A 21,978-nucleotide genomic window follows, 5' to 3' on the forward strand; every position below is an offset into this window, starting at 1 on the left:
GTTGAAGCCACAGTTTTGGATTTATGCACCTCAGTTTTAGACTGTGAAGAAAAGTTTACACTTTTATGGATTTTTCCCTCTCTGGAGGCAAGTAAAAAGTCTAAAAATGGATTAAAAGCAAAAAACCGTGATTTTTTACTACTGTAGGGTGAGGGCCCCTAGGTTTCTTTGTTCCCCTGTAGCTACCTGAGACTGAGCAAAGTAGCTATTAGACTCATAATCAATGGATATTTTAATTACTTTCTCAGGAAGCTGAGGCTATACTGAAGGTTTAATTTTACCAATATTACTGATAAGGCAGTTGGTCTGGCTGAAAGAGGGGGTTCCAAGAAGACAGCGAGTAAAACAGTTTCAAAAGGAAAAATTAAACTAAATGAAAATGAAGGAAAGAAGATTCCCTGCAAGTATGCAAATATCATAGAAAGAACAAGACAAAAGTGATAGTTTTATACAATGATGGTATTATAGGTTAAAAAATCATGGCAAAAGGTAACACTAAATCAGCAGTTCAATGGCTGAAGTAGAAATGCCAGAGAAAGTGGGAATCCATTGATGTAGTTGTCCAAACTGTGTTTATGCTAGAAGGAAATCCATAATCTTGGATTATTGTGTCCAGTGGATCACAGTTTGCTTGCTGGGAGTTTAGTGGTTTTGTTGAATGGTGTGATTTCAATCCAATGCTGCAGAGTTCAGAATATCCACAAGGAGCCTGTTTGGGCAGAATTGCTGCCTGAGTAGCAGAAGATTTAAACTGGTTTTAGCCTGCCTATTTTACTTGCTGTCATGCTATTCAGAAATTCAGCCTGTGTTAAGATAAGAGGTAATGCTTCTTAATGTATGAAATAAAGATGAGAGAAGATGAAGATGAAGGCTATGAAGATATTATGGCTGAGAATCACCTGTGTTCAACCAAGGGAGCACTTGTAGGCACAAAGGGAACACCTTGAACAACAGAGCAACTTTCTTGTGAAGCTGTTGCTCATTTCTGTGAGGAATTGGACAATATCTTTAGGAACAGTAAAAGAAATCTGCTTTTTTCCACAAGCCAAGGAAGAGGAGGCTGGGTAGGTAAGTGAATGAGTCACAGGTGTTTATAATTTGTTTACAATTAGGGTCTGATTAGATAGCAAACTCCTTCTGTTGGAGAAGAAATGTTTGCTGCATATCTGCTGTGTTTTAAACATAATTTCCATTAAAAAAATGTAGAAAGGAGGGGTTGAAACAGTCGCCATACTAGGGAGTCTATCTTCATCAGAAGCAGCAGCTCTGGTGTCCTGCAAATAAGATGCACCTTCAGGTGATGACCTCTAAGTAATTGAAGGTGAAGTTTCAAGGCAACATTGAAACCTAAACCAGTGATATTTTGAGCTCTTGGTATGATTCAGGCAACTTTTTGTGGTGGGGTTTAGTTTGTTTGCATGTTTGGGGTTTTTTTTTGTTATATTGAATGAGTATTTTGATTTTTGGGGAGTTTTTTTTGTTTATTTTGGTTTGACTTTTTTTTGGTGGGGCAGTTGTTTTTGTGTTTTGTTGGGATTTTTTTGCATTTTGTGATCATTATTGTTGCTTTTTTCTTGTTTTCCCCAAATAGTAATGTGGTGATATAAAAGTACAGATATATGAGGGCCATGGTAGCATAATGGGTGACTCTCTGAAGAAAATGAAGGTTTTTTACATCAAGTAAATATTTTGTGGTCTTCGTTATTTCTTTGTGTTTTCTACAAATGTTCCACAAATCACCTTGCATTAGTAGAAATTAATGAAAAACTTGATGACTGTGTGTGCTTTAGAAAATAGCCCCCAAAGCTTGAGTTTTAAGGTTGAGTAATTGTTCCCAGCCACCCACCTGGCCCCAGTAGCACTGGAGATTGCAAAGGCTATTTTCTTCTGCCATGAGGATTAAGAAAGGTGTTTCCAATGCATTTTTCCACCAGCTAGCATTCTTACCAGCTGCTTTTATAAAACTCCAATCAAAAGGCTTCCTACCATGTAATTTATGTCGGATTAATATTTTTATGTACATGTAATTCTCATTTTCTGTAAACAGTACTTTATTTTCACCATCTATGAGGAGGGAAATGAGGAGGTTTCCTGCAAGAGCCAGGACTTTTTATGGATTGTTGGCACTATCCTTATATGTTGCACTAAGTACACCCATGCCTGTGGTAATACTGCATTTGTGCTGTTAGGGTCTCCCCAGAGCCTCACTCTCTTACTTCTGTGCTAGCATGTCCAAATTCTGGAATGCCAAAGCAGGACAGTGTCTTGGCCCGGCCTCAAATCTGGTGAGATTACTTAAAAAACAGCACTTCTTTATTAATTTTTCCTGCTTGTGCTAATCAGAAAATATTTTCTGAGGATGCATAATCCATATTGTCAAGGAGAACATTCAAGAATCTGATTTTTTTTTTTTTTAATCCCTAATTTTTGTTATCTGATCATGTTGTAGAGTGTCTTTAATGATCCTGGGCTGTGGAACAATGTATGGCTGTGCAATAATGTTGTGGGGACAGGCTCTGGACCTTGCTCTATGGGAAAGGCTGAGTGGCATCTGTCAGGATGTAGCTGTGGGAGAGGATTCCTGGCCTGGGCTCCTTGGTGCTGTTTTTTTCCTTCTTCTGGCCTCGAGCTCAGGCACTACCAACAACTGTTGCTCCTTAAATGTTGCTGTGGTCTCTGTTGTTCCTTAAATTTTTGCTAAGATCTGGGGATGACTTAGTTGTACAGCTCCATTGGCCATAAAAAATGCCAAGATGTTTAAACTGTCAGCTTTGTCAAACTGCTGGTGCTTCTGGCCTGCTCTGTGGGAGCCTTAAGCCATTTATTTAAGCTGCCCCCTGAAAGGCTGGTAGCCTGTGACTGCCTCGTTATTCAGACTGAGGCAGGTTTCTTGGAGGAGGGAAGGTTAAGATCTTGTATTTCCTCCGAACTGACCTGCTTTGGTGCATGGGCTCTGTTCTGGATGTTGCTGTCAGATCTGCGTCTGTGCTCACCATGCCTGCAAAAGTGAGCCTCTGGATGGAGAGGAGTAGAAAAAGCAAGAAAGAAAATTTCATACTAGTACACCATGAACTGCATCCCTTAGGATTACCAGTGCTACCTTCAAACAAAGGAACTAACCTTTGAAAAATCAGTTATAGTGGTACCAGAGTTGTGTCCTGCCTTGTTCATTTGTTTGAACAAAGGTATAAATAGTAAATTAAAAAAGAAGTCAGTTTTATGAAACAACAAGAATTTTTATTAAGATATTTTATTATGTGTCTCTGTAAGGAATAGACCAACAACCATATAAAAGCTTAAAAAGATGGTTAACCTTCAACACTATAAATGTGTTAACGTGACAGAAGAAATTCACAATTTTGCATCTTTATTGACTTTTACAGGGTGAAGGGAAAAAATTCTCAACTATGACATGCCAATGACAGTCTTTGACAGGAGACATTTACACGCTTTAAATCTTTTTGGTTTTTTGAGCAAGTCAACAACCCCGACTTGCAGAGTTAGAAGTGAAAAATACATTAGCACCATCATATTAGTCTTTTACACTTCCCTAATTTTAGTGGTCTTGACCAGCAATGACAGGAAAGTAGAGAAGCACCTTTGACAACAGAATACAATCCAGCAATAAAATTATGGTGACTACTGACATTAAGGTATTAAACTCTTAAGATACACTGTACCGTTCACAGCTAATCGGTACAGAAATAGACAATTTTGTACTAAATGAATCCACGGAATTGACCACTGGGTCCAATGCATTTTGATTTGATTGATTTTTGTTTGACTCATCAGACACATCCCAGTTTCTGTCCGTGTTGAGGTAGTTGAAACAGGGAGGTCTTTCTAGCTTTATGGACTGCATCTTGGAAGAAAGGGTAAACTTTGGTACTGGGAGCAATCAGTGCTTTTTAAATTGGCTAACATTCAACTAATAGAACACAGTGTTGTTTTATTAAGTGTTGAAGTTTTATTATAGCACCACGGAGACATGTTTCGAAGATGGAATTTGGTAAAAAAAATAGAGCACAAACAAAGCATTTTTACTGTATTTTGTGTAATAGCAAAAAAAAATGACCCTTGATATCAAATTGATTTTTCCCCCAGAAATTTTGTTAATAAATAACTGGGATACAGATGGGCATCTGTGCTAGCTGACAAGGCTGAAAAAAAGGAGCACGGTTGGAGTGTGAATCTGTTTGCTGGGGTTTCAGAAAAAGCGGGATCTTTGATTTATAAGAAGCAGACTGGGCCAATGTCCACACCAAATTCCTGATCAGGACCACCAATATCTAATGGTGCAATATCAACCACTGGCAACCTCATTGTCTTGCGCGTCCTGTATTCAAAAACGGTTTTACCCCATTCACCAGTGTGTTTCTGTGAAGTTAAACAGAAGAGAAACAAATGTTAGAGACATGAGCGCTGGGCTACGTGGAAGTCATCCCACAGTTTATCAGATTTCCTATCTCTGTAATAACGAACCCTCTCAACCTGTTGAAAACTGGTTGCAGTCTCTGTGGACATGACCCCAGGAGGGAGAAGTTGTGGACAGTATTAGTGTTTTCCATTTGTTACTGAAAAGGCTGCAGGTGCTGCCAGACCAGCATGCTCCTGGGTGTTCCTGCTCCTCTCCAGCACTTTCTGCTGCACTGACAAGGCACAGGGAAGCAATGCTGGATCTTCAAAATGGCTGTGTCCCTTCCCCTAACCACAGCCCATAGCTTCAACCAGCTAGCCTTGGTTTGGTATGACTAGTTTTAGCATTGGCATGGGATGGATCAAAACTTGGTGACTGTGACTTGCCTGACATTGACTCTAAAGCAAGGAGATACCTGTGAGGCACAGATTTAAATGGAAGTGCACCTCACTTCCTATGGTTGCTACAGGAATGGCACTTCTGTACAGAATCTAGGTTCCCCCTTCTAGCTGCAGCTGTATCTTTTCCTTACCCAGGCCATACAAAGCTCTTTCTTCCTTTATTATGTGTCTAGTCCTCTAGATGGAATTATTTATTAACTACAGCACTAAATTCCTGTTTACTTACAGTACAGCCATCTTCTAGAACAGCATATGTGAATTTGCTGTTTCCTTCAGCCTTGATCTCACTTTCCATAGAGCTCATCAGTTTCAGAGCTTTTTTAACATTCCCACTGTCGTGGTCCATGTAGGCAATGCTGTTCTTGCAGTGGTAGGTGATGTTCTGGGAGGCACGGCTGGAGAGAATGCGCAGGAAGGCCAGCTGAACTTCGGAGACATCCTCTGGAAGCTCAGGATCTCCATAGCTGAACTGCAGAGTACCAACACAGGCAAGAGTGTTTGTTTAATCATGTCTAGGGACAGTCCACATCATGACTTTTTCACATACTAATTGTCTCATTCAATTTCAGAATTATTTTTTAGTGTGTTGTGATGTACAGTTTGGGCTGTTAAATGTGCTCATTTCTCACCTGGAAGCCTCCATCCATAGATTCTCCAAACCAAATGTGTTTCTTTCCACTGTTTGCACTGGTCCACCAGTTTTTCCTTGGCACAGTCCTGGGGTTAGCGCTGAGGCAGGTCTCACCAGTTTCCATATTGCAGTAGACTTTAATAGCATCCATCTTGCAGCCTTGGTTGGGATCAACCCAGTACTCTCCTAGAGGTAAGGAAAAATGTTAAGGGGCTTAATATATTTGGAGAAGAATCTAACTGCATGGTGGTAAAGCTTATTTCTATGCCAGATTTCTGAGCCAAATTAGGAAGCCTATTCATTTTGACAGAAGAGATGCCACAGGAAATAAGATGATATAGAAAGGTACTGAGTTCATGTGAATACTGTAAGGAGACTGCAATTTGGAATAAATATAGAACTTGTAATTTTTTTTTTTCCCCAAAATTATTTAAACATGTTCACTTCTAAGGACACAAGGAGTACAGTTGAAGTCAAATGTATATTCTGTGTAAATGCATAGTTAATTATTGTTTAAAATTATTTTTACATTTATCATCTTTTTCATGACATTTGTTTGAAAAAAGTCAAATTTTTATGGAAGATATCTGCATTTAAATACTCAGGTTAGAAAAACTAAAAACCAAAACAATCCTCAAGACCTGCTACCATCAGTGAAAATAGAATCTAAACATACCGCTCTTGAGCTCGGGATGGCAGAATTTCAGGTCTCGGCAGTTACGAGCTGGATTCTTCTGGGACCCATCAGGACTAATGATGTTTTCAATCTGGTTGTTAATTGATTTCATTGAAGATATGATGTCACCCAGATTGATATCATTTTCTTTGGGATCATCTCGAAATTCATATTGTCCGTAGAGAACTGGACCTTTCTCACCTCCAATAGCACCACCACCACAACATGGACCAGGAGGACCAGAAGGACCAGGAAGACCAGGCTGCCCTGGTGGACCCTAAAAAAATAGTGAACAGGTTAAAACTAAAAGTCTGTGTGGGCCCTAGTCTTAAAAAAATGAGAATTCTTACACAAATATTTAGTTTACTTATTCATTAATTAAACAGATGTTTAAACATCTGTTAGATTTTCCAGGCCTTTATTTTCTTAAAATTGTTTTTTTCCCCTAATTTTGTCAAGTTTGACTGTCTTTATGTCTGGGCTTTGACAAGGAACCCTTTCCACTGAAATCCAGAGAATGACCATTTCTTTGGAGAGCTTTGGAAAGCTTTTGGCTTTAGGAGGTGACTGTGATAGTGACACCTTTGCAGCCCTGGCCTCTCTAGAGCAGTCTAGGAAATGCATTCCACGGCTTCCCAGACCCAAAGGGAGTCTGTGTGAGGAGGAGATCCTGCTGTATGCAGAAAATTCAATGATCAGCCAAGACCAACACAACACCCAGGGCATCAATAATTACACTAAGCTACAAATGAGCTGCATGGTTTTGGATTTAGCCTTGGTAACTAGATACCTCCTGCCACAGATCTTGTATATGAAATAGAGGATTTCTGAGGGAGATATTTAAAGAGTGGAGCATCCTATGTTTCATGAATATTCCCTAAAGATTTGCTTGTGTGAATTTACTTACGGCAGGGCCACTTTCGCCTCTGGTACCGCGGGGGCCTGGAGGACCAATTGGACCTGGGTAGCCACTGGTGCCATCCTTTCCAGGTGGCCCAGCTGGTCCTGGGGGACCCTAGAACAATGAAGAACACAAATAATATGGTCAAAATAGTTTATCAGATAAGTCAGAAATACATTTTGAGGTATTTCAAATACTTCTGTATGATTTATCTGTTTTTTTTTTTTTCTTTCTTCAGCTGCTGTCCATTAAGATGGCCAATTAAAATTTGTCTGTATCTATCTGAATATTAACTAAACAGTCTGAATTTTCCTTGCAGTTAGACTGAGTAAGGAGTTTTTCTTACCCTTGCACCTGAAGCTCCTGGACCTCCAATTGCGCCTTGTGGACCCAGGGGACCCTATGAAAAAAAGGAAAAGTCAGTCACACACCTCCTGGTAATATCTTGCAACTAGCTGGATGTGCCTTAAATAAAGACACTGAAAACGTCTTTAAGATTATACAAAAAATATCCTTATAGAAAGGCTATGTCAGATATGAGAGAATGGTGGCCATTCTTTAATCACAAAAAAATATTGAGTGCTCTCTATATGAAAACATATTAGAGATGTGTTATTCAAAATGTAAGAAAGCCAACTGACACCAATGAGCTTTGGATGAACTCTTATAAGAATATGTAGCTATAGCCAAAATATAGCTACATACCAGTCATGTTATTTAAATAATTTGACAAACACTCATGATTTCAAATACATTTACAAATTTGCTGTCTGTGCACTGCAAAGCCATTTGTTTAAAAGTTATTGATCATCAAATGAGAATTTATCAATTTTTTTTCTCATGTTATATGTTAGACTCCAGGTTCTAATTTGTTGTTTAATAGGTTGGTATTGGTACCATCTTTGGTATGTTAATAGAATGAGCTTTGGTTTCTTGATCTCACTTGTATCATGCAGAGTATTGGTAAGTCTTTTTCAGTATAAATCCCTTCTTAAACTTTTACCAGTCGTAAATACCCATGGCATGCCAGTCTATTCTTGCCCTTCAATTCTTTTAGCTATGTTCAAATGGTAATGCACGTTTACAGTTCAGTAGTTTACAATTTCCTGCCCATTTTGCCCCAGTATTACTTTCTATAAAAGATACATGACAGAAGAGAGGTATTTGGACTCTGAGTTGCTTTAGTTGTCTGTTTAGGACAGATTTCTAATAGATGTAGACATTTCAACCCCTACTATCTTTCCTAATTGAATCAGGAATAGCCTGTATAAATGAATATATAAGAAGTTTTTATTGAAATGGTTATAGTAAACCCATCTTTACTTCCTAGCAGCTTCTTCCAGTTCTTTAATAATGCTTATGTCAGATTGATTCAGGGAATTTGAATTTTGAAGCACTTGACAATCAAATTTATATAGATTCACATCAAATTAGCTAAGGTTAATTAGGTACCTGGGGCCTAAACACAGAAACAAAGATCAGCTGTAATTCCCAATCCAATGCAAAATACTCACAGGAGGACCAGGGAGACCGGGGGTACCAGGAAACCCTCTGTGACCCTTTATGCCATTGCTGCCTCGTTCGCCAGGTTCACCTTTATCACCACGAGGACCTTGAGGACCCTGTAAGAGTAGATTTGCAATGAAAGGAAGATAGAAGGAGATAAGAGCAATGCCAATATAACAGGAAATTGGGAATGGACGACATCACAGATACTTTAAATATGACTTACAGCAGGACCACGAGCACCAGCAGGACCAGTAGAGCCAGGAGGGCCAGGTGGACCCTGTGACATGGTAAGAATGAGAAGGTATGGATCACTTGGAGCTGCTGAGCCCACCCCTTTATTTCCAGATAAGCTGTATGTTCACAGCTAGCAGGTGTTGGGAAACGGGGAAGCTCCACACACACTATAATCAGCAAGAATCCTGGCCAGGCCATTTCTGTACCAATGCCAGCCTTTCTCAGCTGCCCGTAGGCACTGATCTGTACAGAGGCACTACAGCTCTTCTTCCCTCTGTGAGGGGCTCACTGCTCAAGATGTGCTGGTGGCAGCACTCATGAGAAATAACTTGAGGGCTTCCAAAGTTACTCCCTTAGTTTAAATAACTAACACATTTCTTGTGCTGCATGAGCACCAGATGGGATGGAAATTAGGATAGGGCCTGGTGGGATGATGTACTTTTTGGCATCCTACAGAGCATGTGAATTCTGAGCTTAATATCTATACAGTTGTCAGAATGTAAACAGAGATGTCTTTCCCCTGGATATTTTTATAGAAGAGGTCCTTGATGTCAAGAAATGCTGACAGTAACAAATGTATGACTCTTCAAAACTTCTTCTCTATTACTGCGTGAAATGGGCTTTGCATAGGAAGGGTATGCAAGTAAGCAGCAACCTATTTGCTTAGGTCTTACCTGAAATCCTCTTTCACCGGCTTTTCCAGGTGCACCAGCATTACCTGCAGGTCCAGGGTGGCCAGGGGGTCCTGGAGGGCCAGGAGAGCCACTTTCACCACGGTCACCCTGCAGATAGTAACAGATGACAGGATAATAAATGTCATGTTTTGTAGAACTCAATACAAGGAGTATATTCAGTGGAGCACAGGAGGTTTAAGGAACAAATTTACATAGCACAGAACCACATATATTGCCACGTAAAGTTCATGTGTCATTTATTTGGTAGTTTAAGGATATTGGTGATTTCTTACTTTGCCTCCTGGGGATCCATCACGTCCAGGCAAGCCATCGGAGCCCGGGTTACCCTGCAAAACAGTGGTACAGTTTGTTCATAAACTGAATGAGCAGTAGACGGCTTGTTTCCCATTAAGCTTAAACAATGCTCATCAAAGAAAGGGTTTTCAAGACGGAAGAGTTCCTGGAGGCAGAGTGGCTCCTAAAAGACCTGTAACACCTGCATTATTTTGTGGGCATACAGACAGTGCAATGTCCTGTTCACTTCCAAGTGGGACAGATTAGGTCCCTGGGCAGTGAAGGGGATGGCAGGGACAGGAGGCTAGACCTCCTTACAGGAGGGCACAATGTGCCCAGGCCCCTGTGCATCAGGCTCTTGAGGGAGGCTTTGTGAATCGTAAAGCGTATTTTCTCCCAGAGTTTCCCGTTTGTAACTCACAAACTAGCAGGGAAATCCCACCCACTCACATCTCTGCCAGGCTCTCCAGGTAAGCCTCTTTGTCCAACAGGACCTTGGGGACCAGGAGCACCGCGTTCTCCTGGGATGCCGTTGGTGCCTGGTTTACCATCTTCACCCTGAACAAAAAGGGAAAGGATTCCATTGCAGATAATGCTCTTAGGAAATAGCAGTGTATTTTGCATCTTATTAACTATGCAGAGATTTTGAAGGAGACCTAAGGAAGCGATGGGCCAATGTGGCTTTGCTGGTTGTGAACACACAAGAGATAAAAACTTGGCCAAACTGGTTTCTTTTCATTTCTGGTAATAGTCATGCAAGGCCATTGAATGTTCCTCATTGATTGTCAGCTAAGAAATTATAAATGGGTATGTCTCTTCTCATGTGCCCAAAAATAATGGCCAAAGCAGTTAACCAAAAAATGCTGGTCTGTATTGGTGATAAAATACAAATCAAGCCATACCTCAACTTTTCTGAAGGGAGGTGAAAGTATTTTTCTGTTTGGGTAATAATATTTAAGCAAAAAACATCTGGAGAATTAAGCAAAGGTAAACAGCTAGTGCTAGGTGAGACTATGACTTGGATCTTATACCCAGGAGAGGTTACAGCCTCCTCGTCATGACCGTCCAAAGTGTGTGCAGTAGGTAATATCCTAGATATATAATCTGAAAGACAATCCCACAGCAGCTGAATACCAGATATTTTAAAGCCTCATTTTATCAATGTAAACATAAATAACTGTAAATTCTCTCATCTCTGGACTAAAAAGCGTTAAACCCTCCAGACCCCCAACACATTTACTACTTTTTGTGTCTCTAAGCTGGTTTTAGCACTTTTTGTGTCTCTAGGCTGTTTTTAGCAGCTGGGTTAGGGTTGTGTTAGGGTTGAGACTGTAGCTGCAGTGAAGGGCACTCACCCTGGCCCCTGCCATCCCAGGTGGGCCACTGGGGCCGCGCAGACCTGGCAGACCCGTGTTCCCCCGGCCGCCAACAATGCCTTGAGGACCTGGCTCACCTGGTGCCCCCTGTTTGAGAAAAGGACACATCAGTCAGTGGGAGCATCTTTAACATTCCATAGGTGGCTGCTTGTTCTGGACAGACATAACCCCTGTCTCCTGGTGGAACAGTCCCTGGCTGAAGGGGCACTTACCCTTTCTCCTCGTGCGCCTGGGGACCCTTTTTCTCCTGGTGGGCCGGGCTCACCTCTGATTCCAGCAGGTCCTGGGCCTCCAGGAGCACCAGAACTACCAGGGGGTCCGGGAGGCCCATCCTTGCCTGCAGGTCCTGCATTACCAGGGGGACCTGGACTACCCTGAAAAGAGTTTTAAAGAGGAAAGCGTGAGCTGCACACATGTACTGGCATTGGTCTCATGAAAGGCAGCCAGGCTTGAGTCATTGCCTGGAGGCAGATTTAGGGTCCCGCCCCTGAGCACCCAAATCTGATCTGGTGTTGTAAGAGAATCCTTTCATGTATCACTTTCACAACTGGTATTTTTTATCCTTACTGTCTGGACATAGACCTGCACATTTTGGATGCCCAGTGCCTGTAATGCATACAACACAGGGTACACATTCCTAACTCATGGCTCTACCACAAAAATTGGAAATAGTAGCAGACCCTTCTGCTCTCTTGAATCACTCCTGCCATATGCCTTTAATAGGGTGTCTTAGACATGTGCAGAATGAAATGTCTTTCATTACAATCTTAGCTGAGCCAATGCATAGTAAGAATTGCATTGATTTTAATGGTACCTTAATTAAAATCCTACTTTCTATTTCATAGAGTAAGGAGGGTTAAACTCATTTTTGTCATTTTTTGTCCTGAAGTACAAGCATCATATTCAGAATTTTTTGCATAATATATTTTAATGTATTAATATATGTCTAAATGTATCCACAAAGTAAGAATAAAAGAAAAGGGGGATAAACCAACTTACATTGTTACCAGGGGGACCAGGTAGACCGCGGGCACCAGGGAAACCAGCAGCACCCTAGAGATCAAAGAGATCAATAGTTTAATTGTCATTTTCTGAAGACTGGAAACACAGGAACAAATTTATTTTTACACACTGCTGGGTTTAAATTATAGTCATGTTTTGTTTGAAACCTGAATTAAATGTCCTGCAACTGAACAAAAAAGTCACTTTTTTTTTTTTTCTAGGAGAGTTCACATATTCTCCTCAAACTTGAGCTAATGGACAAACTTGAGCTAATGGCAAAGATGGCAACTAAATATAATAACTGTTGAGATAAGCCATTTTAGAGCTTTGGGTCATCATACCAAAAGCTATTTTGGCACCTTACTTATATTAAAATCAATGTAATCCAGATTACTGAACACTTCCACTTTAATTACTCCTTCTAGAATACTTTAATTATTCTTGAACTACCAATACTAAACTCATTGAAGTTCTTATTTTTCATTTACATCACATGTAAATAGAGGCATTTAGCAGTGACTAAATTGAAGAGATACTCACAGGGCCGCCAGGAGATCCACGGTCTCCTTTTATTCCTTGGGGACCAGGTGGACCCTACATGGAAGGAAGTAGATAAAGCAAATGATTTGATAAAGATTAAAATTATAGGAGCTGTCAATAAGTTTCAGGCAGTTCATCTCCTTGCACTTGGGCCCAGCACCCTGAGGCTGAGGGAACCCTGAAGGAGCCTCTCTGTAGCAACAAGGAACAGCAAACACTTACTGGGGCTCCAGGGCCACCTTGTGGGCCTGCTGCTCCGGGGGGTCCAGCCTCTCCTCTTAGACCAGGGGGGCCTCTTTCTCCTTTCCCACCAGGTTCCCCATTTTGGCCCTGCAGAAAAATTATATTGTTATATTACCACTTAAAAAGGTAGATGATATAGGGATGAGAAATGCTATCCAGGTAGTCTTCTGAAGGGAATTTAAATACTAAATTAAATGTGAATGCAGTTGAACTCTATTGGCCTACCAGTGCAGAAGGGGAAGGACAAAGCCATGTTGCCCTACTTGTGCCTGAGTACAGAAAGAGTAGTATAGACACTTACTGGGGCTCCAGGGAAGCCAGCAGGCCCAGGAAGACCTTGTTCTCCTCGTTCACCCTGTGGAAAACCACATGTCAGCAATGGAAGATATTAGAAAGATAAACTTCGCTTTAAAAGTTAGAGAATACTCCTATTGATGCTGCTGAAGTTTCTTTGTCTTACCAGCTTTTGGAGGAAAAAACCTCAAACCTCTGATCTGGAACAGCTGTTGCTCGTAAGTGCTAAACACAACTGTTCAGGAATTATCTGATAATTACCTAAAATGTGATAAACTTAACTCAGCTACACCTATATAAACCCTGAGCACAATCCATGGTGTTCCCTAGATCCAACTGAGATCCCAATGTGTTCAATATAAAAAAAATAAGTACAAGAAAGAGTACTTTTAAAAGTTTACTTAACTTTAAATTAAGATGGACATGACTATTGCTCACACTCTTGCCCTGCCCTGTCACCGCAGCCCTCGGACCCCTTTGCAGAGCTAAAAGCCCTGATTTTCTGAAGACTTTAGTACTTATAAATCCCAAAAGTCAACAGGAGCTGAATGTGCTTAGTTTATTTACAACCCAAGCCACGTTTTCCTGACAGGGTTGGTGCAGCACTGATGTCTATAGGCAAGAGGAGCCATGGTAAAGTTATACAGGCAGAAAAATTCTGTCACTTACAGGACCTCCACGGGAACCCATTGGACCAGGGGCACCTGCTGGGCCAGTCTCCCCCTGCAAGGAACAAGGATGGTCACTGGGTGTTTGTCTGCTTCCCATGCCCTGGGACTTCTTACAGTACAAGCACCATTATGAGGAATCTTTACCTTATCTCCAGGTGGGCCGGCAGGACCAGGAGGACCGATGGGACCTACATTGCCCTAAACAATTGGAAAATTAGAAAATGGTATATTTTGCATCAAAATATGGCAATGTTAACTCCTCTGTTTTGATCAATAGTGTTTATGTTTCAGTGTAAACAGATTGCCAAAGATATTTAAATGAAGCAAGTCTACTGTGCCAAAGTGCATTTGCACACCATGTTTTGGAGTGATGTTCTGAAATCAAACCATTTTGCAGTGTGAGAGATCTCCAACCGAGTGATTCTTTTTTTTCTCCCACCATCCAAACCTGATCAAAAACCACCTGAAGTTAACAGGTCTCTTTCAATGGAATACAGTAAAAGTGACCTGTTGCCCTAATTTTCAGATAGATAATTGATTCACATTTCTTCAGCATATATTCAGCATCTCCTGACTATCTCCCTGACTTATTTCTTTCTTGGAAATTTAATGTGTACCTTATGGTCTGAAATAAATTTTTTTGTATTTCCTCCAACTCAGCCAAGCTGCATTTTTCTATTTGTCATCCCTCATTACTTTGATGTATATACTGCCTGCAGGTACTGATTTGATAGATGTACGTATTTCAAGTGTCTATTTTATGTGCATTTGCTATATGGATGTGTAAATATATCATATGTAGTAACCTGTAGGAGTATGCTGTATGAGAATATTTACTATCAATGTCTTTTTGTGATTCATTATAACGTTAGTCGGGTAGATTTTCTCTACTTCCATATGATTGCTTTCCCTCTAAAACATTGCCCCAATCAACTGCAATCTTTCTGCCAAAACAATCCATTATGTTTACCCAAGGAGAAGTAATCACAAAAACTAGTATTAGGTCTAATTTAGTTTACAAACCTCATTTTGCACTGCTGGAATGAAACACTATGAGATTACAACTTTATGTGTCCTAGATAGTATTTTTCCACTGTGAAGTTACTCATGTTCTAAGTGCAGGCTGTGTAAAGCTAATGGATAAACTGTTGGATGTTTAAATACTCACTCTCTCTCCTCTTGCACCAGGAAGGCCATCAGCACCTTTGCCACCAGGTTCTCCCTAGGAAGTTTAAGACATAAAAAGCATGAGCAAAAAGGAAGTATGAGATTAGCCTAAATGGGGGGAAGGACCTCATACTGAGGGTCTCTGAATAACCAGATTTCCTTATTGAAACTGGGGATGATATTCTGCCCAGTATTCAGCATCAGGTACTACATACTTTGATCAGAAAAACCCCCAAATTGATTCAAAATGAATCCCAGGCCAAATTGTCTGCCCATTGTATGAACTATTCTCATCGTTCATTAGATTAATTAGAACTGTTTTGATGTACCCATCCCCCAAGAGATCCAGTGCAGCAAGGTATCTAGCATGTATCAAACTGAGGGAAAAATCCCATATTTTTCAACATCTAGGACCCACATCCCATTGCTAACTCAACAGTACTGCTACAAAATCTGCACCTCTGAAATCAGACCAAAGTGAAGACGTGGACAAGCCCAGTGCCTTGTGGGAAGCTAACATTAAATGAGCATAAAATCAAAAGTGTGTATGTGTTACCCTCTCCCCTTTTGGTCCAGGGCTTCCAGAAGCTCCTCTTTCTCCTGGCATTCCCTGTAAGCCAGGCAGTCCTGTGCCTCCAGGGGGACCAGGTGGGCCAGGAGGACCCTAAGGAGTGACAAAAATAATTACAAAAACCAAAATTAACCCAAATGGAATGCAGAATAGCAGAAAAGGAAGAAAGTCTGTGGGTACCTTGGCACCTTCTGTGCCAGCAGGACCTGGTCCACCTCTTGTTCCCGGAGGTCCTGGAGGACCTTGTGCACCACGTTCTCCTGGGATACCATTTTCACCCTGTGATAAAATATGTGTTATTCTTTGTTTTCAAGCTCATACTTTGTTAATTCATTTATGTCATTACAAAAAAGTTGCTTTATTATTTACCTTAGGGCCAGGGAATCCGGGTCCTCCAATATCACCTTTTGGCCCCTAGTTATGAGAAAATAAATGTAAGTTATCCATGAACTTTACTCAGTAAATCTTCATTGTAGTTGGCATCCTGTTTCTCTCCCCTATTATTCCTAAAATCAGGCTTTGCTGCTCTGAAGAGAGCTGAGAGCTGTCTGAATTTGAAAATATAATTTAGGAAGGACTTCTCATTAATTTTTTGTTACTTAAAAAAAAAGGAATTACTACTTACTGGTTCTCCAGGCTTTCCATTCTCTCCAGCTGGTCCTGGTCCACCAGGCAATCCCTGTATTAAGGAACAGTATTATCCATGTTACACAGATAAATTATGCATTTTGCATCTTCAGATTTTTGGTTTTGACACAAAGATGTGTGGCCAATTCCTTCCAATCCTTCAGAAAGAAGGAGATGCCAATTCGATGGCTGAGGGGTTTAGGTGACACAATCTCAGCTAACCACCTGGTTTGCAATGATCTGTGATGCAGTAAATTCTCTCAAGTGGTTGATCTGTTATATTCTATTATATTCAAAATATGATGACATGCACTCCAATGTAAATGTTCAGATGCCTTTATTGTTTTTTTTAATTTTGCATGTGGGTGTTAGTCTGTTAAAAAGAATCAGAAAACAATAAACACACAGCACCTGGAGGCCAGGTGGGCCTGCTGGTCCTGGTTCTCCTCTCTCCCCAGAAGCACCCTAGAATCAAACAAATGAGGAAAGAAAATCCATGAACTTGCCTGAAAACACTTCAACATATCAACACCTCCACACCACCCCTAATCTATGCCTCCTTATCATGACCTGATGACAACATTGCACAGTCTCAAAACCTAATCTATTTTGGTGTTCTGGTATTAGCTCTTTTCACTCCAACTCTTAGATGTGATTCAGCAGACACATTTTAACTTGATAGGAAATTGAAATGACATAAACATTAAAGGGAGCAACAATACACTTCTCTCTGAAAAGACTGAGAGCTCTAAATTGACTTTTCATTTCAATCTACACGAGGTATACCTGAGTCAAGTTTCTCCCACCAAAGTTTCCAATATTCATTCATTAAAATAATGGCAAAGAAGAGCTCTTTTATTTTTCTTCATAAAAGGAGATTTCTTCACATCATTAAAAATATTTTCCTTCCCTTAAATTCTCAGTGTCTATCTGTAGATGTCAGACCCCCTAATCATTGCCTCGGATTGGCCCACCACACTTACAGTAGGTCCTGGAGGACCTGGAAGGCCAACATCACCATTCTTCCCAGCAGGACCCTATTGAAAGACAAAATGAGGCTATGGTTACAGAGTGATACCATTTTTGTAAGACTCGTCAAGTTATTATTAATATTGTGCATTAATTAATATTAATATAATTAAACGAAATATTAGCAAAACTTACAGGTGTTCCAGGTGGTCCACCGGGGCCTCTTTCTCCATTCTTGCCTGGTGCACCCTTACAATAAAGAAAGATTACATTTGAAATACTTGTTTCTGGTCAGTGGACAACAGTCTAAAGCAGCAGTGTGAGATAGCCCCATTGTGGAGCAATTCAGTTTAACATTTGACTCATCAAGGATCAGCACAGAAAAGGAGAAATCCCACTCACCTCATTGCCCTTAGGACCAGGGAAACCCATCACACCTGGCTGGCCACGTGGGCCTGCAGGGCCAGGGGGGCCAGAGCGTCCAGATTCACCCTGATTACCCTGGGATAAGTGAATAAGAACGGGAGATATGGCATCTGTGAGGTGAAATAAAGCAATACCCATGGCTCATTAAACAGTGAGTGAGGGTGAGACGCTGTTCAAAACTCATTATGTGTTTTGTATTGCAACTCTTGTCCCAGAGACTGTATTTACACAGTATGAAATGACAGGGTTTGCAGGCTGCTCTTACAGCATAAAAAGTGCTCAGGTAGTTAAAGCAAACAGAGAGGAGATGATTAATCTGGCTGTGATAACAACCTGTCATGTGGATACTGTGGGATGAGGGTAGGGTTGGGTCAGTAGGAGGACTAGGATAAAATATTTGCACAATATACATACAGGAGGGCCAGGTTTCCCATCACTGCCTGGGCTTCCTGGAATTCCGGGCAAGCCCTGCAATTGAAGAAAAAAAAGAGTGTTATACTTCAGCTTAAAAAGTATATTATTAAATTTTAATTCATAAATATAAATATATATATCTATAAAGACTACTTGCTTGATTTCATCCTCTTTAAAAAAGATTAAAAGTCTTCCCATTTCCCTCATCCCATGAAGGGAGAAGATTGGAGAAAGCAAACAAATTCTGTTATTATGGGTTTATTGCTTTTTCTGAGAGTTGTATATAAACAAGACACCAGACATTAATCAACTAGCACAAAAATTTTGTTCTTTCATAATGTGGGAAGAAAACTAATTTTAGATGGAAAAAACAAGGAATGAAACAATTCTGACTATGTACCTCTACCTGAAAGCAACACAATGTGTAGCACTTTTTCCTTAACTTGTTTAAATTTCTAAACATTATTTTTGTTGTATTTTAAATAATTCATTTTCATTGCCAATAAAATCTTGTTTAGTTCTCAGAAGCCTGCAGTTGGGCTTTTGAATGTCAATATATTGTTGTTAGGAGTCGCTAATTCCTAGTACAGCTCTCAGAATGTTGTTCCATGTACACTTAGACATTGTTACATTCTGTCAGTATTACACAATAGGCCAACCCTGAAATCTTACTGATATGTACTGTAAAAAACTGACCAACAGCTTATTTGCTTTAATTGCAAATAAGCAAAAAATATAATACTTAAGTCTATTGAAATACTTAAATTATTGTCTAATTTAATTATTTAAACATTTAAGACTATTTCCATAATAATTGAAATACAAATATATTTAAATAGAACCTTTAAATACCTAATGTTAGAATTTGCTGAAATGTGGAGAGCTAATGCAGAAAATCATCCAATGCTAATTCATGTTAAAAGCATTTCTCATGGCAGGGCCAGGCGTGCTCTTGGAGCCTCTCCAAAGCCTCCCCAGTTTGTTGTGGCAGTGTCCTGGGAAGGCCCTGTGTCTCTGCACAGTGACCTGTCCCACCATGAATGGATGCTACTACTGCCTAAAGGAACTCATAGAAAGGACTTCCAGCTGGACTCCTCTATCATATCAGCTCAGATGAGTCATCTCTAACAGAGTTTATCTCATTTGCTTGGAGATAGCCTCTCTTACTCTTATTCCAGGAAGACCTGGGCCTCCGTCTTGTCCACGCTCTCCTGCGGGTCCGCTGGGGCCAGGGGGACCTGGGCTGCCACGCTCACCTGCAGGACCCTGGAAAGAGATGTGGAGATTCACAGCAAGGGAATCAGCATCACACTGAATCTCAAACTGTGCACCCAAATTCACATAGATTCTCCAAAGTTTGGAGGACTTTTTTGGAGGAAGATTTATACCTTTTCACCTGGAAGTCCATTGCTACCGGGTAAGCCACGGAAACCAGGGGAGCCCTGCCAGATAAAAGAACAAACTATGGATGGTAGGCAATGTAACACAGGTAATGGCAACTGGGTTTTTCTTCTCAACAATTTACCACTAGACATATCAGTGTGAAAATTAATGGGAAAAAAAAGATTTAAGTGGTATTTCACTGTAGTAAGAAGGACTACAGAATATTTTCTCTGTGGTTATAATGCCCCTGCTGAAATTATAGCCTGTCTTCCTTTAATTTTAACTGGTCCTGAATCATTATTTATGAGTTTTCTAAAGTAATACAAAAACATAAAACATCACATTCAGTATTAAATAATTATTTTCCTCCAATTCAATACTGAGAAGAGCTCTATTGTATTATTTTAATACTTCTATTTACTACTATCTTAAATGGTTACAAGAAATTTGAATGATAAATTTCATTTTGCAACCCCATTTACATATTTAGTATGATTAATCAGTTCATTCTGCATCTTTGGTTTTCTCATAGCTTCAGCAAATACTGCAATCAATTATTAAGTTAGGACCTACAAATAGGTCAGCATAATTTCCTTTACTTCTGATGGGAGCATAAATGTAAAATTTGTAATGATGTTGCTATGTATTTTGTTGAATAAAACAATTAGTGAATTCCTCTGTGAGAATTATTAAATTTTTGGAAAATTATTTAACATACTAGCCAAAAAACCTGTATGTAGTATTGATATTGTAGCATAGAAGACATCCTGACAATATTGCTGTTATTGATATTTAAGATGCATTAACAATAGAGATGTTGACATAAAGACATATCTTGAATGGAGAAGTATTTGCATTAATTTCACTTTCCAGAGTGGATTATTTTTGATTACTGAGAAGTAAGTTTGAAATTTTTATTATTTATTCCCCCTTGTAGTTCTCAGAGCTTATGATTGTTTTTCAGCAAGAAACTTTTGATAAAACTACCAGATACATAAGATCACTGCTTCTTCTATATAAAAAAACTGAAAGAAATTAATTTATTTCCAACTGAGATAGATCCAAGAGCTGCAATTCAGAGGAGAAACTAGATAAGAATTCTTCCCAGTTTTGTAACCCAGTTTTACATCTGGAATTTGCTGAGAAGAGATATGGAGTGAAATTTCTCCTGGAAGTGTTTTGAACTTCAGAAATTGCTGTCTCTGTCTTAGCTCAAAAGGTCGTGTACCACAGCTCACCCTTTCTCCAGGGGTACCAGGTACTCCATTCTGCCCGGGTTCACCATTTGCACCTCTTTTTCCTTCCTCACCAGGAGGTCCAGGAGCGCCTGGGGTGCCATTTTCACCCTGGCAACAACAGAAACCAAGGCTATCAGTTAATTAGAGGTCTCCAAAAAGCCAAACAGGTTTGGTATGGGGAATGATTCAGGGTTCAGACTTCCTTGAAAGAAGTCTCTGGACACATTTTGAAATCACTTACACGCTCGCCTTTTGGGCCTGGCTCTCCTTTTGCGCCATCCTTACCAGGGTCTCCCTAGAAATGGAGAAAATCCCATTAAAATTATGGGTTGCAACTGGGTATCATTCTGGACCTACTAGATGTACTGAAATACTAGGGAGTAGACATGATATTCCAAATTATTGACTCCTTTTTATTATTTAACATTCTGCAAAGAAATTAGCGTGCACTGGCTGGACCTGGAAGTCATGGGACTCCTTAAAAATCCGGTAAAGGAAAGAAGTGATACAATCTTAAACACCATTGAGTAATATTTTATGTCTGTTCCTGAGCTATTTCAGATATCGTTGAGTCTTTTGTTTAAAGTCCCTGAATATTTTCTCTGACAAAGAGCTACACGTGGTGTTAGGCTGTAAGAAAAGGGCCTGCTGGGGTGTCAGGATAAGAGTAGGTACCACTCATGGGGTGTAGTGGAGTGTGGACTCAGCCCTTGGGAATTTAAACGGGTGAAACTAGGATTGTAAAAGAACAAATTTTGTCTGATGTAGCCAATTTACACAAGCTGTATCTTTCTTGTATCTGAATTGGTGGATAATTTAGGAAAGCAAATAGGTATTATTACCATATTTATGTGTAATCCTTATATATAGCAAACGTGTCAAAGAAATGTTATATATTTATAAAAATAATTGCCTATTTTCATTACAAAATAAGTTATTAGGCCATTTCAAGTGGATAAGAGAAGATCAATGGGGTTTTTTTTAATGGTTATCAGGCTTACTTCCACCATATTTGCTTGTACCACCAATGTAAATACCATTAGTAACTCACCGGACTGCCTTTCGCCCCAGGGTTTCCACTTGCACCTGGAGGACCAGGAAGACCACGGCCTCCTGGCAGACCAGGTGCACCAGGAATACCAGAAGGTCCCTGCAGAGAGAGAACAACAGACAGAGATGAAGAGAGAATGGCATTGATGGACTCTACCCAGTCCAGTGACCCTCACCAACACAGTGCAGCAATGGCAGTGATATGAAAAGTACCCACCATTTCACCCTTGTTGCCAGGGCTTCCAGCTCTTCCAGGAGGGCCCTGGAAAA

The 21,978-nt window shown here is 40.2% G+C and overlaps 1 protein-coding gene across 2 annotated transcripts in view; it reads right to left on the reverse strand.

The window, feature by feature from the left end:
• Window positions 1-3,215: 3,215 nt before the first annotated feature.
• Window positions 3,216-21,978, reverse strand: part of COL3A1 (collagen type III alpha 1 chain) — a 49,577-nt gene continuing 30,814 nt past the window's right edge. Inside the window, exons 17-51 of one of the 2 annotated variants that reach the window (XM_010406499.4) lie at window positions 21,926-21,970; window positions 21,710-21,808; window positions 20,900-20,953; window positions 20,659-20,766; window positions 19,426-19,479; window positions 19,205-19,303; window positions 18,038-18,091; window positions 17,600-17,698; window positions 17,393-17,446; window positions 17,212-17,265; window positions 16,640-16,693; window positions 16,227-16,280; window positions 15,971-16,015; window positions 15,782-15,880; window positions 15,587-15,694; window positions 15,032-15,085; window positions 14,008-14,061; window positions 13,862-13,915; window positions 13,200-13,253; window positions 12,878-12,985; window positions 12,656-12,709; window positions 12,113-12,166; window positions 11,326-11,487; window positions 11,093-11,200; window positions 10,188-10,295; window positions 9,737-9,790; window positions 9,444-9,551; window positions 8,759-8,812; window positions 8,541-8,648; window positions 7,373-7,426; window positions 7,033-7,140; window positions 6,126-6,402; window positions 5,448-5,635; window positions 5,045-5,287; window positions 3,216-4,377 (exon numbers count right to left, since the gene is read on the reverse strand). In XM_010406499.4, the coding sequence (XP_010404801.3) occupies window positions 4,231-4,377; window positions 5,045-5,287; window positions 5,448-5,635; window positions 6,126-6,402; window positions 7,033-7,140; window positions 7,373-7,426; window positions 8,541-8,648; window positions 8,759-8,812; window positions 9,444-9,551; window positions 9,737-9,790; window positions 10,188-10,295; window positions 11,093-11,200; window positions 11,326-11,487; window positions 12,113-12,166; window positions 12,656-12,709; window positions 12,878-12,985; window positions 13,200-13,253; window positions 13,862-13,915; window positions 14,008-14,061; window positions 15,032-15,085; window positions 15,587-15,694; window positions 15,782-15,880; window positions 15,971-16,015; window positions 16,227-16,280; window positions 16,640-16,693; window positions 17,212-17,265; window positions 17,393-17,446; window positions 17,600-17,698; window positions 18,038-18,091; window positions 19,205-19,303; window positions 19,426-19,479; window positions 20,659-20,766; window positions 20,900-20,953; window positions 21,710-21,808; window positions 21,926-21,970 (3,231 nt within the window). In that variant the 3' untranslated portion in view covers window positions 3,216-4,230. The remainder of the gene's footprint in view (window positions 4,378-5,044; window positions 5,288-5,447; window positions 5,636-6,125; window positions 6,403-7,032; window positions 7,141-7,372; window positions 7,427-8,540; window positions 8,649-8,758; window positions 8,813-9,443; window positions 9,552-9,736; window positions 9,791-10,187; window positions 10,296-11,092; window positions 11,201-11,325; window positions 11,488-12,112; window positions 12,167-12,655; window positions 12,710-12,877; window positions 12,986-13,199; window positions 13,254-13,861; window positions 13,916-14,007; window positions 14,062-15,031; window positions 15,086-15,586; window positions 15,695-15,781; window positions 15,881-15,970; window positions 16,016-16,226; window positions 16,281-16,639; window positions 16,694-17,211; window positions 17,266-17,392; window positions 17,447-17,599; window positions 17,699-18,037; window positions 18,092-19,204; window positions 19,304-19,425; window positions 19,480-20,658; window positions 20,767-20,899; window positions 20,954-21,709; window positions 21,809-21,925; window positions 21,971-21,978) is intronic. The other variant, XM_039554955.1, reaches the window with a different exon arrangement.

This window comes from Corvus cornix, chromosome 7 (assembly GCF_000738735.6).
Source record: "Corvus cornix cornix isolate S_Up_H32 chromosome 7, ASM73873v5, whole genome shotgun sequence".
Lineage (NCBI taxonomy): Eukaryota > Metazoa > Chordata > Aves > Passeriformes > Corvidae > Corvus > Corvus cornix.